This window comes from Natrix helvetica (assembly GCF_964273705.1).
Source record: "Natrix helvetica genome assembly, chromosome: 1".
Classification (NCBI taxonomy): domain Eukaryota; kingdom Metazoa; phylum Chordata; class Lepidosauria; order Squamata; family Natricidae; genus Natrix; species Natrix helvetica.
The window spans coordinates 270222481-270250461 of NC_138548.1; the positions used below are offsets into that span (position 1 = coordinate 270222481).

A 27981-nucleotide genomic window follows, 5' to 3' on the forward strand; every position below is an offset into this window, starting at 1 on the left:
GTGTCTTACTCACCCCCTCTCTATCCCAACTCAGCCTGACAATTTTCAGAAAATCACATTCAAAGGCATGGTTAATTTCCCTTATTCCCCCATCCCCTTCACCGCTCCGAGGGCAAAACACCGGCTCTTTAATATTAGGACCTTAAAATCCTTCCCCGGATTCTTCAGCAGCTCTATTTGGGAAGGAAAGCCTCTCGGACGCGGAAGAAGCTACCCGGGTATTGGGCCGTCCCCGTTCATCTGACTACGGTTTTGTCCCGCCAAACTTAACCAGGTCAAGGGCTGAAGAAATCGCAAAGTCTCCAAATACCCCCCCCCAGTTTCTTGAAGACGAGGAGGAGGAGGAGGAGGAACGGGCCATGGTTGTGGAAGGGGGTCGCGGAAAGGCGGTCCGCGCAGGAAGACCCGGGGCGGGCTCACCCCGCTCTGACGCGACCCGCGCGGGGGAGCAGCTCAGCGGAACGCGTGCTGGGGCGGAGCTGCACGAACTGGAAGGTGTCCCGGCGGAGAGGGGCGGGGCCGGCCAGAGAGGCCGGAGGTGTTGGCTGCCGTCCGACTTAGCAGGTGAAGCGTCGCTCCCAAAGTCTTAAGGGCTCGGCTGGCTGGGTCGCTCCCTTTGCCCCTCCTACCACGCCGGAGCGCTCATTTCGCCCGCTGGCCGGTTGCAGTTGGAGCCATTTCCCCCGCCCCGAGATAGCCCGGGCAGTGGGGGCGTCCCACGTTTGGCGGAGGAACCGGCGGAGAAGCATCCTTTGGACTTTCTCTTCCTCCGAAGTCCCGTATAAAAAGCACCGACTGGGCGGAACTGGCTCGGGTTCTTCCTCGGAAGTTCTCCTTCTGCCGTTAGGCTTCGAGAAAGTTTAGTCCCTTCCAGGCTGGGCCGGTTTCTTTTTTCTTTTTTGCCTACGGGGAAGTCGCTTCTTTTTCCGTTGGCTTCTCTTGGACACGTCGATGGTGAGAATCTCGGAGCTCAACTTTGGGCGCTGCCATGGCCTTCGCGAATTTCCGGCGCATCTTGCGCCTCTCTAACTTTGAGAAGCGGCGATCCAAAGAATACGAGCACGTGCGCCGGGATTTGGATCCCAACGACGTGTGGGAGATCGTGGGAGAGCTGGGCGACGGCGCCTTCGGCAAAGTGTACAAGGTGAGCAGGAGGATGGAGACGGGATATTTGGGGGGGGGTTGTCGGAGAAGCGGGGGACCCGAAGGAAGAGGAGGAATCCCTAAGTGGAGAAGATGAGGGAGGTGGGTGTGCTCAGTTGTAAGATAGAAAAGCTTATTCAGGTACCTAACGTAAAAGAAGATTCTCTTCTGGAGTGCAAGTTCAGCAGGATGGGCTTAAGGTGCCAAACCAACAGAACTTTATTTATTATTTTATACATGTTTTAAATCAATTACATTTAGTGGTTCTCGTGATAGTTTAGGAAATGCCCCATTCCGTATCATATTATAATTGTAGTTTTTCTATTTAGTTATTCAATTTAGGATTGCCACTTGTCAAGCTACTCAGGACAGAGGAAGTGGTTCCAAGCCATAACAAGCCACTGAGCAATAAACCATGGTCTATAAATTACAGTGGCTGAGTACAATGCAGTGCGTGTAAATGAAGTAAACCACATTAGGGGTTAGTGTAATATGTCGGCCAAATCTGTAATTCTAAAATAAATTTCCCTAAGAGTTGCAGATGATTTTTTTATACTTTGTAGAAGTGATATTAGTGTGGGAGAATGTCTAAATTTGTACTTTTCCCACACTTGTAGTAAGATTGATTTGATATAATAACTGGGGATTGGAAATTTTGCATTCTCTTTCTGGATGGCTCTGTACTTTATTTATTCAACTACATGTGTAATTATGTCTTCTAAATTATAAAGATGTGGTATAATCTCAAATTAAGGAGGCTGTCCAGATCTGGAAGAGCCTTTCAGTTTAATGTTTTTTCTCTGTATTCATAGTTAACTGTCTCCCCTTTTGTATTAGATTCGTTTTGCAACATAGGCCTCAAAATAAGTTTCAGCCCCATATATCTAATCAAGCGACATCAAGGTTTGTTCCCTTTCGTTACATCACTCTAGCCACTATAAATGAATTATGAGGGATGGTCAAAGTTGCAGCTCAACAAATATCTAGAGAATCACACGTGGGCCATCCCAAAAGTATGAAATAGAAACGTCTGTTTTAAAAGATGGTCAATGGAAGAGAGAAAAGTTAACAGGCGTTTTTCTTCTCTCTCTGTTCTGATTGTCTTCATTTGTTGGTTTTAACATTATCTTATCTTCCATTTTTATTATATAAATGTTTTGGGATATTCAAATGCAGCTGTGCAAATCCAATTAATAATTATGGATAGAAACTGCCAAGAAAATGGCAAGACTCATTGTCCAAGGGAAGATGCTTGCAAGACCAGCTCCTATGTTGAGTGGTCCTCTTGTTGTCTGGGGAATGCATCTACTGTATCAGAATTAGTCATACTGCTGGGAATTCCTAAGGATAGGGAATGCTCTAATAAATTGATAAACAGGTGAATCGATGCACAGATGCAGCTAGGCATCACTTCTCATAGGCTGTAATCTCCATTTTGGTCATGCTGCCTGGGGGATAATTGGAGAAGCAAACTAAGGGATATAAAAGTAAGGCTCAAGAACAGTTAACAGTTTAGTAATGAAAAGAAGTAGTTTGGATTTCTGAACTTATTATGCCCAACACAAAATAAGTGGTTACACTGTGGAAATGGTTAACATGGTTTGGAAATGCTCAGTTTTTCTAGGTCTCTTTGGAAAATTATAACTGAGAATCAGGCATGATTTCTGCATAGATACTGTATTATACTGACATCAAATTCTTAAACAATAGGCATAGGAAAAGACTTGAAAACAGCTGAATGCAGTAATCGCTGCAGGCTAAATATTCTTCTCCAATATTTCTGCTCAGAATATTTGAGATGGGTGCTGTCTGAACTCATGATTGATATATGTTCTAGCTACATTATAAGAATTATTCACATGGCCACTAGAAGTGCAAAAGAATGAGTTGAGAAGGTTCATTAGCTTCCATCCTCCATCAAAGATGCAGATCAGAAGTTTGATAAATTATAAGCTGCTGCTAAATAAAAGCATTGCACATGTTTGAATAGTGGAGGCAAAAAAAAAAGTCTTCCAATGCCTGAAATGATGGTACAGCTATTTGGAAGTATTGTAAACTGTAGTAGTCTTAACTGGCGTAATTATCAATAGATGGGTTTGTTGAAAAGGATAAATTCATTTGTATAGATAAAGCTGCTTGCTCTGGTTATGAAAAACAGCAAGGAGCTTTATTATATAAATTGTATATATATTTTATAGCATCTAACTATAAAAGAGATAACACAATAGTGGAAAAATGAGAAATCTAAGGAGTTTTAACGTTTTTTGAGGCCTTTTATAACTTCTTATATTCTCTTTCAATGGACATACACTGAAATTTGGAGAGTTGTTACTTGTAGCTTTTTCAAGTCCAGTCAAGATCACTTTTTGGATCATTCAAAGATAAGTACGTATGTAGCATGTCAAGTGTTGTAGGCTGTACTAGGTGCCTTATGATGTTAATAGTCAGATCTGATTTCATTATTCCTTGAATTATCTGATACAAATGACATCTTTGTCTTTGGTGATAGAACAGATAGATAGAATAGGAGAAACATGGAGAATCTAATTTATTCTATAAAGGATACAATAAGTTCTGGACCACTGCAGAACTTGTCCATTGCACTGGATGATAAAAGAGCTTTGAAGCAGAAGCCTGATCAATAGTTGACTGGGGAGGAGAGAGAAGTCATATCCACAGCCATTCAGGGATGGGCTGCAGGGGATTCGCAGGGTTCGGGAGAACCTCTAGCTAAGATATTGTGCAGTTCAGAGAACCCCAAAATCTCACTCCTGGCCCACCCCACTCATCCCCTCCCAGGAGTCCCCACACAGCCTGTTTTGGATGCAGGTAAATGCAGGGCACAAACGGAGGCTCGGGGAGGGCAAAAAATGGGCCTACCAGAAATTCGGGAAGGCCGGAAACAGACCCGGAGCCTGGGAAGGGGCATTTTCACCCTCTGGGAGGCTTGAAAAAAGCCTGGGGAAGGCAAAAACACCCCCACCCACCCCGCCGTAGTGCAGGAGGCCAACTAGGCCATACCAACCCAGCAACCGGGCAGAGAACCCCTTGCCAAACTTTTTGAAGCCCACCCCTGCAGCCATTCATTTCCAGGGTGCCTAATGGCTCAAAGCTCTCTTCCTTCTCCTGTTTTTAACATATACATGAAACCAGATCATCGGTTGTTCAGAAGCATTAGTATGCCGATGATATTCGAGTGTATATTTCAATACTGGGCTGGGTAGGTGAAGCTATCTTTGTGCTGACCCAATGTCTGGAGGCTCTGCAGATGCAAGGGGCAGAACATACCGGTACTTCAACTCAAATCTTAACAAGACTGAATGGCTGTGCCTATTTGTCCCACCCCCTCCACCCCGCCCCCCCCCACCCCGGGTCAAGGACATTTCCATTATTGGTCTCGGATGGGGTTATACTTCCCATTCCATACTGGTGCATATGTCCTTCTTGACTTGCAACTATTGCAGCTACAGTTGGGAGGCTCTTTGCAAAGGTTGATTTTGTGTAGCAGTTGTGCCCCTTCCTTGACCAGGAGGCCCTTCAGACAGTTATTAAGGCCCTGGTTACTTTTGATGGTTGCAATGTGTTTAGCATGGGAATGCCTTTGAAGAGCATCTAGAAGCTACAACTGGTACAAAATGTAACAGCAAAAGCAGTAACAAGAGCTTCTTGGTATGTGTGATTGTTGCTATGTGAAGTGCATTGATGATCATTTGGGTTCAGTATAAGCTGTCCGTCATTACCTTCATGGTATTTTGAGAGTCTGCCTTTCTCCAGCTTTTTTTATCGGGAGGTATGTTCCAGCAGAATGAGATCCCCTCTATTAAATATGGTCATCTTACAGACAACCACTGCCCTCTGGACAGGTTCCCACCACAGGGATAGACAATGTCCTCTCTCCTGGGGTTCCAAAAAAGCTCTTAAGATCTGGCTTTGGTTTCAAGTCTGAGATTGATGTATTTGTGCGGAACTTGGTCTGGCTTGTTAATGCACTGGTTTAGTCCGGGCTGCCTGTGTGGTATGATGTTTTTAACCTTTTTACTGTATGTGTGTGTGTTTTTTTTGTATTTGTAAGCTGCCTGGAGTGGGTAGCTATAATAAATTTTAAACAATAGTTATCTTAGAAAATCATTCTGTTAACATGTAGGGGGGGGAAATCATGCCGCCTTTTCCATTGCACTGGGAGGCTTCAGAACCTGATGGCTGAAATAATGGAAATTGGCTTGTCTCTTATATGATCATCACCCTGCCCTCTTTTGGGGGTGGGGGGTTACCAATATGCATTGAAAATAATTGTTGGTCTACTACTATCTACTTCAGCCTTCTTGATATGCTGAGGTTAGAATTCCATGGGAGGCTGGGGGGGGGGGGGGCAGTGAGAAGCACTGGCCTAGTTGATAGGGCCTCAATGCAGTAGATTTAAATTGAAGAAGTTGGACTACGTACATTGACTTTCTGAAAACAATATTATCCTTTCTAGAAAAATAAAGAATGATATAATGGCCCTAGAATTTGTAACTCAACTATCTTACAAAGAGAGCTTCCAGCTTCATTCTTCTCATATCTGGCTATTAAGAGGAAATTTATCCAAAGAAACACATCTCTTATTTCACAAATAGATTCTGCCAAGACAATAAGTGCTTATTATTAAATAGGAAATGAGCAGAATTTGATAGTAAAGAATGTTCATTGTAAAATGCCATTTAATTAAAGTTTCTTCTTTCAAGGGATCAGATCTTATCAAGATGCATGCTAATATAATCCTTTTCAAAAGACTCTTTAAAAATGGAGTTTTATTTCTTGACTAGAAGTGGTCAATTCTTGGTATTCGGTGGGAGACAACTGATTTTGAAGAGAGTGACTAGGAAGAAGACACCAAGGGGTTAGAGCACGGGTGTCAAACTCAAGGCCCGAGGGCCAGATCCAGGATACTTAGATCTGGCCCGTGAAGCTGCCCTTGGAAACAGCAAAGACCAACCCGCGGTGCTTCTACCAGCGGAAATGGGCTCCCGAGCACCATCTTCAGCTCCCACGGCCTCCTGAAACTCTTTGCCAGTGAAAACTGAGTTTTGGAGCCTGTTTTTGCTGGCAGAGTGCTCAGGATGCCACAGGCGCCCCTGACAAGAGTGATGTAGATCTGGCCACGCCTACCTTGGCCAAACCCTCGTGAGGTCAAACACAAGCCTGATGCGGCCTTCAATGAAATTGACTTTGACACCCCTGGTTTAGAGCATTGATCTGTTTTCTGGAACTTAGATATCATGTAGGCAATAATCAGATTGTAGTGGAAATATCAAAAAAGATACATTTGAGGAAATTTTATCATAAGGATTATAAAAGACATGATTATGATGTCCGGAAATATAGTCAGTTAATTTTTTTCAGTTTACTTTTGTTAATTCAGTCCAAAATCAGCTCAAAATTCTGTGATGGCACAGTCTTCCAAGGAATAAATATTTCATAGTTCTGTACATCTCACTTTGGTAGGCAGGACTGCAAGACATATTATGTGGGTGTCTAAGGGTTGCAGAATACTCAGATGCCTATAACATCATTTTAAACAGTCTTTGTTACTATAAAACAGTATTTAAAATATAAAGTGTGTACTGGCTATCAGATTATTATTACTTTTTTGCTTTCTTTGCAAGCCATTGGCTGGCATTCTGTCAAACGTATACACAAAATTGTATACGTTGTATTACTTTCCCCATAGACAGGATTGTCACTAGTGTACTATCCTTTTGTGTCACCAGTTATTATTGAGAGATCCAGTTTGCTGTAGTGGTTAAGATGTCAAGTTAGAAACCAAGAGGCTGTGAGTGCTTGTTCTGCTTTAGGCAAAAAGCAGCTGGGGGACCTTGTGCCAGTCACAGTCCTAAGAAGCAGGCAATAGCAAACCACTTCTGAAATCTTGCCAGGAAAACTGCAGGGAAATGTCCAGGCAGTTGTCAGGAATCAAAAACTAACTTGAAGGTGCAAAAAGACAATTAGGCAATATAAAACCTGCCTTTATTACAGTGCTGATATTTTTATCATAATAATGGTTGGATGACTCTAGAACAGCGATGGCTAAGCTTTCTGTCCCATGCACGTGCGTGCCCACACCCATAATGCAATGCACATGCGACACCCACGTGCTCCCCTACCCGCCCACGCATGCACATGTGACATCCCGGTGGCCACTTTGGGCCTCGCAGGCCTCCCTGAAGCCACCTGGGACAAAAAATGATGTGGGGGGCGTGCCACGCTCCCCCCACCCTCTATGCATGTGTGCGCACCTCCCGCATGCACCCTGCCCTCTGTGCATACGCAGCAGAGACCCAAAAATCAGCTGACTGGTGGGAGGCGCATGCACATGCTCAGTGGAGCTTAGCTGGGACGACGGCTTACATGCTCACAGAGAGGGCTCAGTATGCCACCTGTGGCACATGTGCCATAGGTTCGACATCATGGCTCTAGAAGATACTTTAAAACACTTTTGAGGATCTTTACTTGAGTTAGCTGGCTTTGATGTTGGTTTTTAAACCATTGGTTTATAGTTTGAAATAACTTGGAAGAGTATCTCTCCCCGTCCCCCGATTATTGAAAGTATCAATTTGGAGTCAGGTTTTTCTTTTATCATTAAGCAAAAAAAACAAAACAAAAAAAACCTATGTTTTGACTCTATTGTTCTTTTCAGTTTCCTGTCACCCATTCTACATTAGTGATTCCTATTGGTAGGGAAAAAATGTTCAACAAAGTTCAAGATAAATTGAATACTTGACATATTAGATTACAATTGTCAAAATTTGCCACCTGAACTCCTACTCATCATACTGATTAGGAATTCTGAGAGTTTCTTGGCACTTGTGGAATATACTGAATTGGCAGAAGCTTCCGCAAAAAAAAAAAATGGTGCTATTAATAGCTGCCCATATTTTCCCATTCTACCCTCAATAAATAAATGTTCTGAAACTAAAGAAGATGGGCAAAACTTTTTAGTCTTCTGTTGGTGGAACCATGTGAACAGGCAAGGGAAAAATGGATTATGAAGGTTAATTTCAGCAGAATTTAAAAAAATATATTCTTGGCCAAGCTACTCAGAATGCTTGAGTAGCTTGTCCATTTCTTAAAACTCTCCTTCCAAGGAACAGATGCTCGGATTAAACTCTCCAAATAAAATTGACCACTTGTGTAAACTGCAGGACAATCTGTTAAACTGTAACAAAGTTGAGAACAAGTAGCAGAAAGAAAACCGATACAAGGATCGCACGATTATGTTGTATTGCCATCACAGTTTGATTCTGAGCCAGGTTTAAACTCCAGCAGTATTTCAAACATTTTGAACGTGAATGTCTCCCGTGAAAGAATTGTCTCAGAGGTAGAAAATAATTGTGCACCGTCTGTGTCTCTGGTGAATTGCTCAGCTCTGGAGTGCAGTGATATCAGGGAGGACACCAACACCCTTGATAATCTGACTGTGGCAGGATAGGGGACAGGATGTGTTTTCGACACAGTGATCTGTGTGTCTTTAGGTTCCTCCAATAAACAATGTACTGAAGTAACTTCCTGCTGATTATTTTCCCTTTTTATTCTTTTTTTTTGTCCCGTATACGTGGTTGAGAGGCGTTTTAAAACCGTTCTGCTCAATTTTAGACATCCTTTAACCTCCAATTTCAGATGGCTGTTGTCTTGCTGTAATTTAAACTTATTTGTATTTGCCATCTGCATCTGGCACTGAACACAGAAATATCCTTGTCATTCAAACAGTTGAGATGCAAACCCAAATATTTCATAATTCTACTTTTTGAGAAGCTCCAGATGCTTTTCCTGTAAGGAGACTGCAGCTTTTCCTTTCTCTTCTTTGAACCTCCCATTCTCTGAGATCAGCATCTTGGCTGTGGTGTCACTTTATGCTTGAGAAAATAAAGTATATTCATGCCATGTTTCCTGGGATTAACAGTATAGGAATTTGATTGCTTCCAAATAGAACAGTTATAATTCAGAATTCTTCATCAAACAATGAAGAAAAACATTTCCTTTTGCTGGATTATTTGAATGGACTAAGAAGAATATTATTGGAAATGTCAGGAGTAACAGAAGCATGACAGACTATGCATTTCAGTATTTCATTAATGGAACTGGACATAATTGCAACAAGGAAGATATAAATTGCAGAAACTTTAACTAGATTCTTAGGAAGTGTTAATAATTGTTATAGTCATCTCTCCCCCACTTTTTTTAACTAGGCTGTCAACAGAGGGAGAGGGAATGCCTTTAAATCTTCATCATTCCACTCCCAGAAATGTAAATACACACATATTTTCTTTGCAGTTCCTGGGGAAAAGATTGCTAACATCCAGATATATCCTGTGTTCTATTTAGCATAACATGGGTTTAATTCTGAGCATCTTGTTTTTGCAGGGCTGGGGAAAGAAAACATTTTGATAAACCATGTTTTCTTTACTTATACTCCTGGATATTTTCTGGCTCTGAACAATAAAGGAAAGGCAACATGTTTACATATAAAAAATGTAGATAATATACAATTGAGGGAAGTTTGCTGGCAATTTGATCTAGATAATGAAGCAAGTTGCAGCTGTCCTACTAGAACTCTCCTCAGGACTATAACATCAAAGTATGCTGCTGGAACCATGAAATTGCTGCCTTTATGACTGACCGTCCATATATGACGTGGGGGGGGGGTTCAAAAACAGTCCTGGAAAAAGGCAGTGGCTAATAGTTTTCATAAGACTGCCAAAAATGCAGATTGGGTTTAGTCTCTACAACTCAAATTGGTTCTTAAAGGGAGGTTGCCTGTGACTGTTTCTAGGAATCATACCTAATCTGCCTGGCCTCTGCACTAATTCATTAATCATCTGGGCCAATGAACATATTTGGAACTTTGAGGACATGGAAATTCTCATAAAATTGCTACCAGGAGGGCATATTCATTCACAAGATGACAGTCATGGTGAGCATTGCCAGTCACTGCTATTTATGTGATGCCTCAATAATCCAGGATGATCACTACCATCCCTCCTACTCCCTAGGTAGTCCTACTACCTGATTTTAAATAGATGAAGTCTTCAGATTGACTCCCGGTAACTTCACAGATTTATCAGGCTAGCATGACGATTGGATGGAGCTCAAATGGCTTGCAAGAACATGCACAATAAACAAATGAATCCATTCCGTGCTGGGAGTAACTGTATTTTGGTAGGTTGTGCTAATCTACATACGTGTGGTGCAGTACTATTTTGTTACAGCTTTCCTAGGCTGTTCATCTTCAGACTGAGAGTTAGTGTGCTATTTTTAAGATGCTGGACTAGGACTGGGGAATCCAAGTTGAAATCCACCTTCAACCATGGAATTTCAGCTTTAAGTTAGTTACTGTCTGTCAGCCCAGTCTGCCTTGATCTACTGTGGCTGGGTGAATCACATGACATTTCAATGGAAGCCACCTTGAATTCTAAAGAAAAGCAGTTTATTAATTTAATGCATAAATAAAAGTAGAGGGTAGCTCAGTATTTGTCACACCAAAACCTCCCTACAGTCCATTGGAGAAAAAGCAAAACCAGAACACTTCATTAACATTTTGTAATTAGGAAATTTGTGGTATTTGGAAGGATTTAGTCATAACACTTAACATGACAGCAACTTATTATTAAGTGCAATGATGCAGTAGATTGGAGCAGGTAACTGATCCCTCTATGTATTACACTCCTGACCTTTAATTAGATACGATATGTCATTTAATTGTCCTATCATGTTTTCCTCAATAACAAATTGTTATACCAAACTATTTCTCTTTTTACAATACTGAAAAAGCTGGTCAAAGACTATAATAAAGGGATTGGATTTGATCCCAGCAATCCTTGAAGTGAATGGACAACCCACACTTCACAGTGTTTCTTCTCCCCACAAAGCAACAGCAAAGGCAAGAACCATTGTTTTTTTGCGGGGGACACAAGAAATTCTACCCCCCTTCCCTTGATAATTTTACTTAAAGTGCTTCTTTGATAGTGCAGTGCAGCCAATTTGTCAGAAGCAGTTCTGGTTTGTAGCTTCCGTTGCTCACGATTGTGTTTGGAGGCCCAATGATAATCTTGAGTCTGGAGTACATTTGGGAAGACTTTTCATTCTATGCTTCTTATGACTTAACAATTGTAAAAACATGTCGAGTGGTCTAAATCAACAAGAGAAACTCAAAAGGTGCTTTTTTCTTCAAAAGGCAAGTGGACTGGGGAGGGGATGGAGGGGAATGGAAGGATTGTATTTCTTTGCATCATCTGGTCATCAACACTATCTCTGAGAGCTGTTGAGGCCACATGGGCAGAGGAGGAGAGAGAGGGAGTAATAAGACACCACTTATCGCCTGTCCACAATGCAGCTCTTGCAGCAATTCCTAGAAGATTCCACAGACAATTGCACCCTGATTCAGGTGACCTTGGGAGCACAGATAAACTCCCAAGTGGCCTCAACAGCTCTTAGAGAGAGAGCTAATGATCAGATGACCACAAAGAAATGCAATCCTTCCATTCTCTCTCCCCCATCCTATAAGAATCTATCCTTCCATTCCATCCCCCCACCATCAGAACTGATGAAGCTTCTTGAATGAGAAGCAAAATGTTTTCTTCTTCCTCAAGGAAAAAAGCAGTCCAGCTGCCTTTTGAAGAAAAAGAAGCACCTTTGCGACAACTATAACCTGAATGATTGAAAATCTACAGACATTCAGCAAAAGGAAAGTATGGTAGCTGACTAAACACAAAGACAATTTGACTCAATGTTCTGGTTATTTTCTCATTTATTTCTGTAAGAAAAGTACAATTCTAACAACTAAACATGTAAATGTATAACTAGATGGAGTGGAATTTACACAGTTCCATTCTTGCAGTGTAATTGTAAGAGTTATGTACTCTGGTTTAAGTCCTGATTTGACCTATTTTTGACGTTCCTTCCCTGCAATAGTTGCATTAGTTGCCCCTTGGCCTGACAAAGCCACAGCTAATCACAAATGGGAGATTTGAGATCTATATCTTCAGGCAGATAGAACCAGAGTTCTAATCATCGCTCCTTGAACTATCCCCAGAGGCCAACTGGAGGAAAGGACAATGGTTAGAAATCTTAATTGTTCTTCTGAGCAGGCGGTCACTGCTTTCCTGCTAAGGGACCAAATTTCAACCATTTCCAAAAGGGTTGCCAAATTTCTAAAAATAGTCATGGATTGTAAAAGTCATGTGGTGCCTCTTTCACACTACTTATTGTTTCAGGTTTTCCTGAACAAGTTTATTGTTGATTTATGTTTGATCTATCATTGTATTGTTATATTTTTTTATATTGATCTTGTACTATAAATAAATAAAACAATAATAACAAGAGATTAATGCCATTGTAGTTGAGTTTATCTATGAAAGCATTATTATTATATTCTGGGGGAAAATGGTAGGTTATATTTCCCGACCTGGTTAAATTATATCATAGTATAGCAATAACAATAGCACGTAGACTTAGATACTGCTTTATAGTGCTTTACATCACTCGCTAAGTGGTTTACAGAGTCAGCATATTGCTGCCAACAGTCTGGGGCCTCGTATTATGACCATGGAAGGCTGAGTAAATCTTGAGCCGGTCAGGTTTGAATTCTTGGCTGTAGATAGAGTTAGCCTGCAATACTGATGAGAGAATAAATGGGGAACTCATCAAATTTGCAGATGACACCAAGATGGCAGGAATAGCCAACACTCCAGAAGATAGGCTTAAGATACATCTTGACAAACTTGAACATTGGGCACTATCTAATAAAATGAAATTCAATGGTGAAAAGAGTAAGGTTCTACATTTAGGCAACAAAAACGGAATGCACAGGTACAGTATAGATGATACCTTGCTCAGTAGTAGTAACTGTGAAAGGGATCTTGGAGTTCTAGTGGACAACCATTTAAATATGAGCCAGCAGTGTGCAGCAGCTGCCAAAAGAGCCAACACAGTTCTAGGCTACATAAACATAGGGATAGAATCAAGATCACGTTAAGTGTTAATACCACTTTATAATGCCTTGGTAAGGCCACACTTGGAATACTGCATTCAGTTTTGGTCACCATGATGTAGAAAAAATGTGGAGATTCTAGAAAGAGTGCAGAGAAGAGCAACAAAGATGATTAAGAGACTGGAGACTAAAACATATGAAGAACGGTTGCAGGAACTGGGTATGTCTAGTTTAATGAAAAGAAGGACTAGGGGAGACATGATAGCAGTGTTCCAATATCTCAGGGGTTGCCACAAAGAAGAGGAAGTAAAACTATTCTCCAAGGCACCTGAGGGTAGAACAAGAAGCAATGGGGAGAAAATAATCATGGAGAGAAGCAACTTAGAACTGAGGAGAAATTTCCTGACAGAACAGTTAATCAGTGGAACAGCTTGCCTCCAGAAGTTGTGAATGCCCCAACACTGGAAGTCTTTAAGATGATGTTGGATAGCCATTTGTCCGAAACAGTATAGGGTTTCCTGCCTAGGCAGAGGGTTGGACTAGAAGACCTCCAAGGTCCCTTCCAACTCTGCTATTGTATATTGTAAAAAATGATTTTACCACATTAGATGTGTGACTGCAAATAGTCGGAGGAGCTGTAAGTTTACATATTTTAACCTCCACATGGGCGTCTTGCCTTTGGCATTTTAGGAAGAATCTTTTAAAGCAGAGCTTCCTTCCTGGACAGATGTACTATAAATCATGTGACAATTCAGAAGGAAGGCATGGGTAGAGGGGAGGGGGAAGAACATGTTTTGACCCTGCACCTGGATTCTTGTGCAATCCAGCTTTAGTACTTCTGCATTTTTCAATATTCTTTCTTCTTTTACTGGCATCTAGACAAGTCTTCCACCTTGGGCAATTCAGTTGGATTGCAACTCTTCCTTTTTTTCCCCTCTTCACATTAATGGACAGTTTCTGTTCCTCACCAGAACACATTTTGATTGGCATATTAACAGAAAATATGTGGCTCCCTTCCGCAGTAGGATTGGCTTCTTCTGAATGCTCCTATTCTGATATATCTCTTGGGATTTACCAAGAAATTTCTATAAGTAACCATTCTTTGCCTGTTCAATGTATGTACCATCTCTGTGTTCTTACACTTACACGTACTGTGTTCTTACAGTTACTGCTAGGTGACCAAATTGTTCCAAGTAACCAAGAAGCCAAAACCTACTAAAATATGTTTCTTTACTATCAAAAAGCTAGGTTGTAATTCCTTCTATTGTTTTATCTTATGTAGTTTTCCACATCCACCCCATGCTTTTATCATGTGACAAAAACACAGGTTTTCTTAATTATTAGTGACAGTCTCCGTATTGCTCTTGACGAAATCCTTAACTTCGGAATCCCTCTTCTTGCTTCAACTGTAAATGTAAACATTCAAAGTTATGATCTGATTCTGGGTGAGAACATTCTGTTTATTAAGCAAAAGGATGAAGAAACTTGACAACTGCTGTTGGAAGATGGAACTTTTAACCCTTTATATCTAAGTTACATTGTGATTTTATACCTAATGAAAGCTGTTGGAACAGTCAGGACACTTTTAAAAATGAAGAGGGGTAGGAATAGTCTGTTTTGCAACACGATATTATGTGCTCTAAGTAACTGAACCTTTAAGATTGAAAAATCATATATATACCAAACGTGGAGCAAGTAAGTGCTTTATTGCAGTTTTATTGCAGGTCATAAATTTAATTAGTGATACAAACACAACCAAACCCATATTGTGAGACAAAGTAATAAATTCTAAAATCTTGAGCAGGAAAGTATAAAATGGTTAAGTCTGCCTTATGCATATCTATTGCTTTAATGTAGTGCCATATTTGTAAATAAAGACCAATAACAAGTCATGGCCAAGGAAATTCCCTACCACTTGTCTACATTTCCTGAGCAATAAGATGATATATACATGGGTCTCCAGGACAAAGATAAAGATAAGAAATTATGAATCACCAAGCAACCCATAAAAATACATGATAGATATTTCCCCCCAGTGGATACTGAGACTGGTTCTCATAAATGCAAAATAATTTTTGCTTCGAAATCATGCCTCTTAAGAGATGTGCTCATTTTGAAATTATGCTGAAAATGCACTCCAGACTTGGTTAATGTGTGAGCAAACCACCTCCCTGTTATATATAAAAAAGAGCCATCCTTTTACACAACTCTGAAAAAATTTGGTGGTGCTGCTTTAATAGCCACATGATGTATAACTTTAACAAGTGGAATATTTGAAGTTTTCAGCTTATTCAGAAGCCTGCAAAAAGCTGGACTCTTTAATGACAGGCACAGCCATGCATATTTCTTCAAAGTCTTCTTAAAGTCTTAAGAATTATTTTCATGATGTGTGTATCCCTCATTGGCATTATTTTGAATCAGAATTTGATTGACAATTTTGAGAACCAGTTATTACTGACTAGAGTGAGAGGAAATCTATGTAGACATAGCTTCAGGACCATAAATCTTGACAACTGATGTAATGATTTTAAGTTTTGTGCAATGTTAGATGGGCATTGTTCCCTGATTTGACCAGAGCAGGCCCATCAATATACTTAATGAGAAACTACTCTGGTAGCAATGCCTTAGCTAGTCTGAAAATGAATTTATTTTCATGTTTATCTTTAGTTGTTTGAAAAACTTACATGTGCTCCTTCCAGTAATGAATGATACTTACCATTCTACTCCTTTTTTGAAAGAACTAGTATAGATTCTCAGTAGCCTGTTGAAACATGATGAGTTCCTGGGGGATTAGTGCTGACTATTTAGTGCAACATTCCCCAACCTATCCGATTGTTGCGTGCCATTCAAAATTGCCTTTGTGAGATGGGCAGCTATAAAATTTGTTAAACAAACAACAAACATACTTACACCCTCCAGATGTGTTAGGATCAGAAGTCCCATGGTAATAGCTATGCTGGGTAGGAATGTAAGAGCCATTCACATTCACTTAATATGAAAGTTGGCTCTTCTAATAATTTTTCTTAAAACAGAACAGTTGGTTTTTATAATTCATTGGGCATTAGGCAGTCAATATTTGTGGTAATTGGGCAATCACCTCCTGCATTTGCAATACGTCTATAGGTTTCTGAAATCAAGTGAAAAATGCTCTCCATAAGACTGAACTGCTATAATATTTTTGCAGGTTTCAGATAGGAGGAGAGAAGAAAAAGTTGCTTCATTTTCCAGGCTGTTCACAATAGGCATGTGGCTAAGAATTGATTTTTGAATAAAACATTCCTTTATTTTTAACTGGGGGGGGGGGGATACCAAGGGCTGTTTAAAGCCCATTAGACAAAAGCAACAAACAAGTGGGATTTAAAGTTCTTCAAAATGCTGTTGATAATTATTTAATCATAATGGTTAATGGTTTTCTTCATCCACTCACAATCTTCAGGCAGGTGTTTTCAGTTCACCACAAAAGTCTACAAAGTTTTTGTGTAGTAAACTGAGTAAACACAAGATTTGAAAACGCCATACATCTGACTGAAGACTTTAACAAGAAAGCTTGCCACATTGCTACATATTTCTATAATTGAAACAGTATTCAACTTGATGTCTTTGTTGCCAGCTGACTGCACAAGTAGTGTGTGCGATGCCCAACACAGGACCATTGAAAACTGTAAGAATGTTTCACATCACCGATACCAAAACTCTGAGCAAACTCATACCTTGTTTTTATTTAAGCCTCTCTCCCTTCAAAAATGGAACTCAACGTTTCAAACTGGGGAGAAAAAAGAACGCACCGGGAACCTCTATGTTTCACTTTAATAATGTATTACTACATTGCGTGACTTTGATACAGAGGAAACTGCTTGGCAGAAACCATCATATTTCATATTGCCCTGAGAATCCTTTGTTTGGCTTATTTAAGGGAATGTGAAATTATTGGAATTCTGACTTGGTTCATTCCAGCGTCCTCATGAATTAAGCAGATCGTTCAGGGGTGTCAAACTTGCGTCATCACATCATCGTCACATGATGTATTGTGACTTTTTTCCCCTTTGCTAAACCGGGGATGGGCGTGGCCAGCGTGTGACGCATCCCGCTTGCGGGCCACGAGTTTGATACCCCAGAGATAGTGGGTTCCCATGTTTTATATCACCATTCTGAATTATGATGTTAAGGGGCAGCACCACAATGGTAAATGAATGTGAGATTGCTGCTGACCTAATATTAGCTTTGTCCTCAACATATGCATATTATAACAAACAAAAGAGAACAAAAGAGAAACTTGAGCGATTCTCCAAAGATATGTGGCATGTTTAGTAATTCAGAATTACTCATTCATGTAAAATTCCTAATTACTAATCCAAAAATTCATTCATGTAAAATTCCTAATTACTATTCTACACTCTTTATACCTGTCTTTTTACTTGGTGGTGATGGAAAAATAGAATATTGGGTAGAAACTGGGAGATTGTGAATATAGGATTTTGGTCTCATCTTCCTAGAACTGTGGGCCGCGACCCCTTTGGGAGTCGAATGACCCTTTCACAGGGGTCGCCTAAGGCCATTCACCTCCACCAGCGTCGCCCATGCTCAGGAGCACGTCCTGCAGCTGCAGGTGCATGAAGAACGCCGGGTGGCGAAGCAGCCTCCTCCCGGCTCTGGGCGCAACCCAGACGCCGCCCCGCCTGGTCTCCACACCAGGGAAAGGCCGAGGCGCTGAAGGGGGAGAGAGACGGGTTCTTCTGGGTGGCTGATCAGCCTCGGTTCCGACGGACATCCGAAGCGAGCGCAGTTGGTGGTGCCGCTTCAGCCCAGCTGCCTGCACAGGGGCTCAAATGCGCCTGGAGAGCAGGAGACTGGCGGAGCAGTTGGGCCACCCACTTTAGCCGGTGGGACAAGCTCTCACCCAGGAAGGTGCATGCCGGGATTCAAGCCACCTTGGGCCTGTACGCTGCCTTTGCCGCCCTCACCACCTGTCCTGTCCTGCAGGCTAAACTGAGCTCAGAGGCTTTTTGGCCCCCGGGAAAGGGTGGCAGGAGAGGCCGGAGGGGAGGACAGGCCCCACCCACCCATTCCTTCTGTCCCGAGGAATTCCACTCGGGATGGAAGCACAGTTCGATGTAGCTTAGGCCTCCATTTAAAATCCCATTTAAAGGGCAAATTCTTAATCTGTGTTTAAGAGAGAGAGAGAGAGAGAGAGAGAGAGAGAGAGAGAGAGAGAGAGAGAGAGAGAGAGGGAGAAAAGGGAAGGAGGGAGGAATGAAAAGAAAGAAAGAAAGAAAGAAAGAAAGAAGAAAAGGGAGTGGGAATGAAAAGAAAGAAAGAAAGAAAGAAAGAAAGAAGAAAAGGGAGTGGGAATGAAAAGAAAGAAAGAAAGAAAGAAAGAAGAAAAGGGAAGGAGGAATGGAAAGAAAGAAAGAAAGAAAGAAGAAAAGGGAGGGGGGAATGGAAAGAAAGAAAGAAGAAAAGGGAGGGGGGAATGGAAAGAAAGAAAGAAAGAAAGAAAGAAAGAAAGAAAGAAGAAAAGGGAGGGGGAATGGAAAGAAAGAAAGAAGAAAAGGGAGGGGGGAATGGAAAGAAAGAAAGAAAAGAAAAGGGAAGGAGGAATGGAAAGAAAGAAGGAAAAGGGAGGGGGAATGGAAAGAAAGAAAGAAAGAAAGAAGAAAAGGGAGGGGGGAATGGAAAGAAAGAAAGAAGAAAAGGGAGGGGGGAATGGAAAGAAAGAAAGAAAAGAAAAAGGAAGGAGGAATGGAAAGAAAGAAAGAAGAAAAGGGAGGGGGGAATGGAAAGAAAGAAAGAAAGAAGAAAAGGGAGGGGGGAATGGAAAGAAAGAAGGAAAGAAGAAAGAAAGAAAGAAAGAAAAAAGAAAGAAAAAAACTGGGTGGGAGTGTGGGGGGAACGGAATGTAAAAAAAGTAAAATTAACAAAGTGAAACTCATGTAAACCACGAACTGCCTGGCTGATCTTCTCCCAAACCAAGATTGGCAGATTAATCACTATGCTTTAATTATGTTCAATTTGTAATAATGAAAATACATCCTGCATATCAGATATTTTACATTACGATTCATAACAGTAGCAAAATTACAGTTATGAAGTAGTAACGAAAATAATTTTATGGTTGGGGGTCACCACAACATGAGGAACTGTATTAAAGGGTCACGGCATTGGGAAGGTTGAGAACCACTGTCCTAGAGCTATTAGTGTTCTAAATACAAGTTTTGTTTTCCTGAATCATTGTTTCACATCCTCTGAAAGATGAACAGCAAGGCCCCTCTAGTTACTGAGTAAAGCTGAAAAGGGATTTTGTAATTTCCGCTGCTATTGTTCAATGTATAATTGTTTCTGTTGCAACATCTCTCTCTCTCTCTCTCTCTCTCTCTCTCTCTCTCTCTCTTTATATGCATGTATAAATATCTATAAAAGAGAGAGGTGGGGCTGGGGGGGAATGGAGAGAGGGTTTTGGCAGGATGTGTGGATTGATTTCCCCCTTTAATAGTGAGAAAAGCTAATTCCTATCCACTTACCCCCTAGTGTTGTGGAATCCAGATCCTTTGTCCTTCCTGAACATAGGCCAGAAGTTCTGACTATAATACAGAAAAGAAAAGCAGCCAAAACTGAAGCCGCCTCACTGTTTTTGTCTAAACGTCAGAAGTGTGTTTGCAGTTCTAGTAGTTTCCTAGATTTTTAAAAGTCAGTGCTGTTAGTTGGCCTCTAAGAGGCTGGTGTACCAAAAGACTGGGCATGGTTGATATCTAAAGTCAGGTTCATGTGAAACTAGAGATGAAGGCAAATATATGTGACCCAGGATACTACTGTGGGATCTGTAGTATCTGTGACTGTATAGTATAAATCTTTATTACAGTTGTTGTACAATGGTCTTTATGCATTGTTGAAATAAACTTTGTGCACTTGCACTTGTCGTACATCCTTCAATGCCTCTAATACATCCAAGCAAAAAATATGCCCGTTTGAATTCTGGCTCAACAACCAGAAGACCAAGTTGAGATATCCACTGATTAATTGTTCTGATTGTCAGAACATTTCTCTTTAGTTCTTGGTTGGATCTTTCCTTGTTATGTCCATCTGTTACTTCTTGTCCTGCCTTCAAGGGCTTTGGAGAACGGGATGACCCCCTCTTCCCTGTGACAGCTCCTCAAATATTATCATGTCACCCCTAGTCCTTCTCTTTGTTAGACTAAACATATTCAGTTCCTGCAAACTGTTCATCTCATATGTTTTAGCCTCCAGCCCCTAATCATATTTGTTGCTCTTCTCTGTACTCTTTCTAGAGTCTTAGCATCTTTTTTTGTAACATGATAACCAAAACTGGATGCAATATTTCAGGAGGGCAGGTCCTCTTGAAGAAATCCATACCTGATGCCACTGAAAGCCAATAGCAATGGTAAATAGTCAAAATTCAATGAAATTGTTTCTTTTTCAGAATGACATGGAGTAAGTTAATGTATTGTTATTCTTTAGTCCTCCCAATGTTTTTAATAATATGTAATCCATTTAGAATATATGACCAATATAATTCTTGTACGCGAAATGTGTGAAAGAATATAGAAGTTTGCCTTAGCTTGTTCAAACCTTCAGTTCTTAAAATTATGAGTCTATTAGTAGATAAAACAATAAGTTTCGAAAAAGTAGAAACCGTTGGTAGTCATGCTATGTCAGAAAATAAAAGTGCATATTGCTCTAAAGGAAAACCATTTATGCAATGACTCTTCCTGTTTTTTTCCTGTTTTGTTCAGCTCTTTTTCTTAAATCTAGAACATGTAGAAAAGTCTTTTTTTTCATATTCCAAAGTTTTAATGGGTATAATATTAGACAAATGATCATTCTAGTAGTTTATTTTTTTTAATGTTTTTGTTATATATTTTCCTTTATAATACATCACACTTTCAATTTTACAATGACAGTCCATCTCTTCCCTTCTCCTTCCCTCCCTTTCCTTCTCCCCTCCACTTCCCTCTCCTTCCCTCTCTCCTTCTCCCCTCCCTACTTCCCTCTCCTCCCTTTTCCTCTCCTCTCTCCTCTTCTCCCCTCTCCTTCCCTTTCTCTTCTCCTCCCCTCCACTTCCCTCTCCTTCCCTCTCTCCTTCTCCCCTCCCTACTTCCCTCTCCTCCCTTTTTCTTTCCTCTTCTCCCCTCTCCTTCCCTTTCTCTTCTCCTCCCCTCCACTTCCCTCTCCTTCCCTCTCTCCTTCTCCCCTCCCTACTTCCCTCTCCTCCCTTTTTCACTCCTCTTCTCCCCTCTCCTTCCCTTTCTCTTCTCCTCCCCTCCACTTCCCTCTCCTTCCCTCTCTCCTTCTCCCCTCCCTACTTCCCTCTCCTCCCTTTTCCTCTCCTCTCTCCTCTTCTCCCCTCTCCTTCCCTTTCTCTTCTCCTCCCCTCCACTTCCCTCTCCTTCCCTCTCTCCTTCTCCCCTCCCTACTTCCATCTCCTCCCTTTTCCTCTCCTCTCTCCTCTTCTCCCTTCTCCTTCCCTTTCTCTTCTCCTCCCCTCCACTTCCCTCTCCTTCCCTCTCTCTTTCTCCCCTCCCTACTTCCATCTCCTCCCTTTTCCTCTCCTCTCTCCTCTTCTCCCTTCTCCTTCCCTTTCTCTTCTCCTCCCCTCCACTTCCCTCTCTGTTTCCCTCTTCTTCTGTCTCCTTCCTTCTCCTCTTCCCCAAGCCTTTCTCCCCTCTTCTCCTCCACCCCACTTCCCTCTCTCGCTTCATCTCTCCACTTCTCTTTCCTTCCATTTTTTTCTTTTCATTGTTGCATATAAATTTCCATTTGTCATATAGAAAAGCCTTGTCAAGAAAACACATTTTATTATCATATTGATACTTTTTTTAGTTCTGAATTTATTTTTGTTGACTTACTTTACTGACAGAATTAAGAGATCCTGTGTTTCTTAGAGGGCCTTCATGTATTACTAATTGCTTCATATATGTGTGGGGTTTGCATGTGTATAATTCAAGTTTTAAGGGTATATACCAAGTCATATATTGACATTTAATAAACGTACTAAATTTGCTAATTTTATGAGTAAATGTTAGGAATAAGCAGAACTATTCACAATGCATGTAATGTTCTTAGTGCAGCAAAGAGAATTTAAATGAGTAAAGAATAATATGGGGAAAAATGACCATTTCAATCCTTTTTAGTGTATTTCAGGAAACAAATGAGAAAAGAAAATGTTGTATCTCTAGCCCTGAACTCCGCTTTAGTTCAAGGCAAAAATTCCTAACTTTGAGTCACAAGTGTTAAAGACTTATTTGATTTGATTTATATCTTGGATTCCTTCCTTGAACTCAAGGTTATACAAAGAGAATTCTTTTCTGCATTTTCCCCCAAGTCAGTTGTGTTGTGACATTGGTGAGGTTGACAGTGATTGACCCAAGGCTGTCCACTGTGTTCTATGGATGAAGCTGACCTTGAAACTCCCCAGCTAGTCCTGTGCTTAATTTACCAGGTTGGTTATCAATTGCTGTTATATCTGACCATTTGCCATACTGGCTGGAGAGGGCAGGATGTCATTCAACAGAATCTAGAGATGAAAGACAGTACTTAAAGACTCATGTTTGTTACCCAACTTGCATCTCTGTCTCTTGATAACGCAGTACTTTACAATTCATAAACGGAAAATCAGAACAGTCTCTTTGTAAAGGTGGCATATTGAGCAAGTAGGTTTTAAAAACACATTTATGTCAGTGTCTTATTTTAAGTACAAATTACTGAGTTTGCAGACAAGTGGTCAATAGAATGTATTTCTACTTGGCACAGAAGAGGAAGTCATGTCTGACCAGAGCGACTATCAAATCTAATCATGCAGGTAATTCATTAGATCACTTCAATAAGCTGAAAATTTTCATCACTTTCTGAGTTCAGATTTAACTTGGAGAAGCCAGGTTGCACCCCAAACACAGTATAGGGCTTCTTCTCTTACCCTTACGTTACGTTCTTATGTTGTGGATGATTTCCAGCAAGTTCAGTCTCAAAGGAAGCTTTTCCTAAGAGTTCTCTGAAAGCAAACTATGTAAACCACAGAAAGGAAAGAGCCACAGCTCTTATAAGAGGCTCACAGTTTCTCACAAGTGAAAGTTTGTTAATAACAGCTCACCAAATTGTTCAGTTATTTATTTATTTATTTATTTATTTATTTATTTATTTAAACTTATTAGTCGCCCCCTCTCCCCACAGGGACTCGGGGCGACGTACACAAGCAACAGTTAGCACAGTGTCATACAGTTCACAAGACAGCCTTCTGCTAAGGTGAGTTGTGCCAGAGAGGCAGGCAAATCTTTAGCAATTTGCAGCTAAATTCTCACAAACATCCTTTCTCTTACATTTGCTAAAAATATGTGGTTACTTTTTTAAAATAAAACTTTGTTAAGTTTCAAAAGAAATTAAAATACAAAAGAATTATATTTAACCTGCATACTAGTAGCATAACCGAGTCTTTGACTGTGATTATATATATACAGTATGTATATAGGTACCAAAGTACCACCAAAAACACAGAAATCCCATAATATATGAATGAAGTCTTTATACAGGACTCTGTGCAAACAGAAAGACAAACAGTGAGGATGAAACATGATTCCTGAACACAATTAATACTTGGTGTTTGGGAGCGTCCAGGATTGAAAGCTGGCTGGGAAAGAGAATGGCTTTGGGTATTCTGGAAGGTGGTAGGACTGAAGAGAACTCTGAAGATGAATACTCAATGTTATAAGTTTATCCTGCAGTTGTCAAGTGTTTACATATGTATGGATGCCCCTTGTTTGAGTTTCTTGACTTTTCAATTGAACAGAATAGTTCATTACTACTTTATTTTTTTATTTTTCAATATTTACTAATTACATTTGGATAGCAACCAGGGGTGGGTTCCTGCCAGTTCTAACCTCTTCTATAGAAGAGGTTCCACAAATCTACAGTGCCATTTACAACCGATTCCAGCTCCTTCTCCCCGCCTGTCTGCACATCATCAAGATGAAGAGCAAGAGGAGGAATTCTGGGAGTTGAAGTCCACAAGTCGTAAAGCTGTCAAGTTTGAACACACCTGGGGTGTTTTTTTCTAAAGGGTTAGGGGTGCAAGGGACTTGTAACTTGACAGCTTTAAGACTTGCACACTTCAATGCCAGAGTTCCTGAGCCAACATAACTGGAGGCGGAATTCGAGAGTTGAAGTCCACAAGTCTTAAAAGCTGTCAAGTTTGAACACCCCTGGGGTTTTTTTTTCTAGAGGGTTAGGTGTGCAAGGGTCTTGTAACTTGACAGATTTTAGACTTGTGTGCTTCAAATGCCAGAGTTTCTGAGCCAACATTTTGGTTGCTAAGCAAGAACGTTGTTAAGTGAGTTTCACCACATTTTACAAGTTGGCCACGCCTACCCAGTCACATGGCTGGCAAGCCACTCCCACAAAGCAGGCCACACCTACAGAAGAGGTTCTAAAAAAAATTGAAACCCACCACTGATAGCAACCCATTTTACCAAAAGAGACTCGGGGCAACACACAACAGATAAAACCCACAAATATAAAAATGACATAATTTTTTTAAAAATGTAAAAAGAGATTTGCATTAAGCAAGAAATACAGATAAAAACCAAGTACAATAAATGTCCTCTCGTTCCTAAAAAGAAAAGGGGTGGTGGTGGTAACTGTTTTAATAACTTTCCATCTGAAATGAAAGGAAGTTTGCTTCCTGATAGAGGCCAGCACAGAACAAGCCAAGGCGTGCATGAGGACATTGCAATGGTTGAGTCTTGCTTCATGGAATGAGTTTTTAAAAGCATGCCTATAACACTGAAAAAGCCATATGTAAAGGTTAGTTCATCAGGTGAAAGATTTCATTTCTTTATATATCCAGAGAGAGAGAAAGAGAGAGGGAGGGAGAGAGAGAGAGAGAATTTTTCAATTTAGTAAAATTATACAAAAATAAAAGTAAATCAAAAGTCAAATAGAAAAAGGAAATAAGAAAGAAAAGAAAACATACAACTATGCCTTCTGTTTTCTATCAAGTAATTGTTATCTTTAATTTCTCCCCATCCTCTTCATCCTTTTTTAATTCCAGAAATCATGAATTCAATCTTTTTTACTTTCAGCAAAAACTCCACATAAGATTTGTAATCTTTCATTACATTGCCATTTTTTTCCTCTGACTGGTAAAAGTTTCCATTTCTGCTCTAGCTGTTGTCCATCATACTCCATATTTTATGAAATCATTTCCATACTGCACTGAACAGATGGAAGATGAAGAAATGTAATATATTTGTAAATCCTTTAGAAAGATACTGAGAATAACTTTGAGCGTTGTACTTTGCTCTGAGGGCAAGACATATCACATAAGTTTGTTGACTTAATATATAACTTCAGTGATCTGTGTTTCTAGTTTTCACACTTTCACAAATTTAGAAATAGTGATGGAAACATTCTACTGCTAGACAATCAGAATAACTGAATTGAATTCATGATCAGGCAGCAAAGTCTCTTTCACTGTAAATGTTCATACAATACAATACAATACAATAGTAGAGTTGGAAGGGACCTTGGAGGTCTTCTAGTCCAACCCCCTGCCTAGGCAGGAAACCCTATACCAGGCATGTCCAAAGTGCGGCCCGGGGGCCAAATGCAGCCCTTTTTCAAATTGCAAGTGGCCCGCAGCCTCTTCTCCCCAATGGAGTTATTTGTTTAGTCTTTCATAAAATACCGTATTTTTCAAAGTATAAAGATGCATCTTTTTCCCCTCAAAAAAGAGGCTAAAGATCTGGGTGCACCTTATATACTGAATACAGCATTTTTTGCATCCCAAAACTCTGCCCCCTTCACCAAAATGGCTGTGCATAGCCTTTAGGAGGTTTTCAGAGTGCTCCTGAGGACTGTGGAGGGCATAAATGAGCAAAAAACGGGCCGTTTTTTGCTCAACTTTGCCCCCCCCCCCAGCCCCCAGGAGCACTCTAGAAGCCTCTTAAGGGCTATTCATGCCCTTTAAAAAAAAAGGCCCGTTTTCACTAAAAATGGGCCGTTTTGGGGAGAGTGCAAAAACTTTTTTTTTAATTTGCCTCTTCAAAATCTTGGTGCATCTTATACTCCGAAAAATACGGTAGTTAATTCACATTTAATGTTAAGGGTTCAAAGAATGTCAGGCTGAATGATCGGCCCCACACATTTTCACATCACCAAATCTGGCCCTCCTTGCAAAAAGTTTGGACACCCCTGCCCTATACCGTACGGTTTCTTTTCCCTCTTGATTCCCGTTTCACAAGTGATCTCCTTTTGTTCTCTAGTTACTTCTTTTGACATAACTAGGAAATTAGAATTATGAAATATGTTATAATTAGCAGGCATTAAAAGGCATGTACAACAAACTATTAACATATTTGATTTTGCCCTCTGTTATCTGGCAAATAAGATTTGTTGCAAATATGAGTCTGGAAAATGTATGGGATGAGTAGACAAGTAATGGAGTAATGGGGTAGGGCAGTGATGGCTAACCTTTTCTGGATCGAGTGGCCAAAGCGTGCACAGGCACGCATCTGAACCCCTAAAATGCAATGCATGTGCAACCCCTTCACATGTGCCTTGCACCCTGTGCATGGGTGTGGGGCGCTCCCACAAATGCCCCCTCCCATGCATGCTTGCGCACACACCCCATGCATGCGTGTGCATCCCCCACATGAGACCCACCCCCAAACATGCACACATGCCCCCCTCCACGCGACCCCCCCCCACATGCATGGCATAGACCCAACAACCAGCTGGATGGCGGGAGGCATTGCACGCATGTGCAGTGGAGCTGAACTGGGGCAACAGAGAGGGCGCTGCGTGCCACCTGTGGCACACATGCCATAGGTTTGCCATTGCAGGGGTAGGATGTCAGAAGACAGAGTTGAGGATGAACACAAAACATACGTAAATGTCTCTGTGTCTTGTGAGTTTTGTTGCTTGACTCAACAGCTGCTTTCTTCCCTGCGGAGTATCAATCCATTTACTGTCCAGGGACAGGATTCTGCAAAAGTTTTTCATACCAAATGCCATTCTTGATCTTTGTGTGACATGCAAGGCCCTGGTTCAAAAATTAGTGGATTCAGATAGACTAGAAAATACGTTTGTTTCATTTTATTTGCCTTTTGATACATTAAAATTTGGTAACAACTTTGGAAAAGTCCCTAAGTGTTCACTGCTGGCTCATGAGGAATGGAGTTTCAGGCTGTATATGCTGTTATCAGCTTGTATAATCTCTTCATAAAAGTTCTAGCAAGAGTTGCTTAAAAGGAAAGAGAAACTGACAAAAGGTCAAGATTTGTTTAATCTCTTATTAAGAATGAATCTGCCTTTTTTTTCCTGGCTTAACAAAAGACAATTTTGAAAAACTGATTTAGGATGCTATCTGAGCACAGTTCCTACAGTCATGTCAACATATAATCCAGAAAATGTGTTGCACAGTATTTGGACAGTTATCAATAAGATTAGGTTCTTATTATAGTGGATCTCTTAAAGTTGGTGCCTAACCAGTATCATAGGGATCTTAAAAAGAAAGAAAACCAGTTGCCTTTTGAAAAAGCACCTTGGGACAACCACAACCTGGATGACTGAGAATCTCCCTATACACTAGGACAGTGATGGCTAAACTTTTTGTTGTTGCTTGCCAAAAGTGTGCACTCCAGAGGTGGTATTCAGCAGATTCTGACCAGTTCTGGAGAACCTGTAGCGGCAATTTTGAGTAGTTTGGAGAACCGGTAAATACCACCTCTGACTGGCCCAGCCCCCATCTATTCTCTGCCTCCCGAGTCCCAGTTGATCGGGAGGGAATTGAGATTTTACAGTATCCTTCCCCTGCAACGCCCATCAAGTCACGCCCACCAAGCCATGCCTATAGAACCGGTAATAAA

General features: G+C 40.8%; 1 protein-coding gene across 1 annotated transcript in view; it reads left to right on the forward strand.

The window, feature by feature from the left end:
- The first annotated feature begins 498 nt into the window (after nucleotides 1-498).
- The window catches only part of STK10 (serine/threonine kinase 10), an 89028-nt gene continuing 61545 nt past the window's right edge, over nucleotides 499-27981 (forward strand). Inside the window, exon 1 of the mRNA XM_081942166.1 lies at nucleotides 499-1144. Within this exon, the coding sequence (XP_081798292.1) occupies nucleotides 989-1144 (156 nt within the window). The 5' untranslated portion in view covers nucleotides 499-988. The remainder of the gene's footprint in view (nucleotides 1145-27981) is intronic.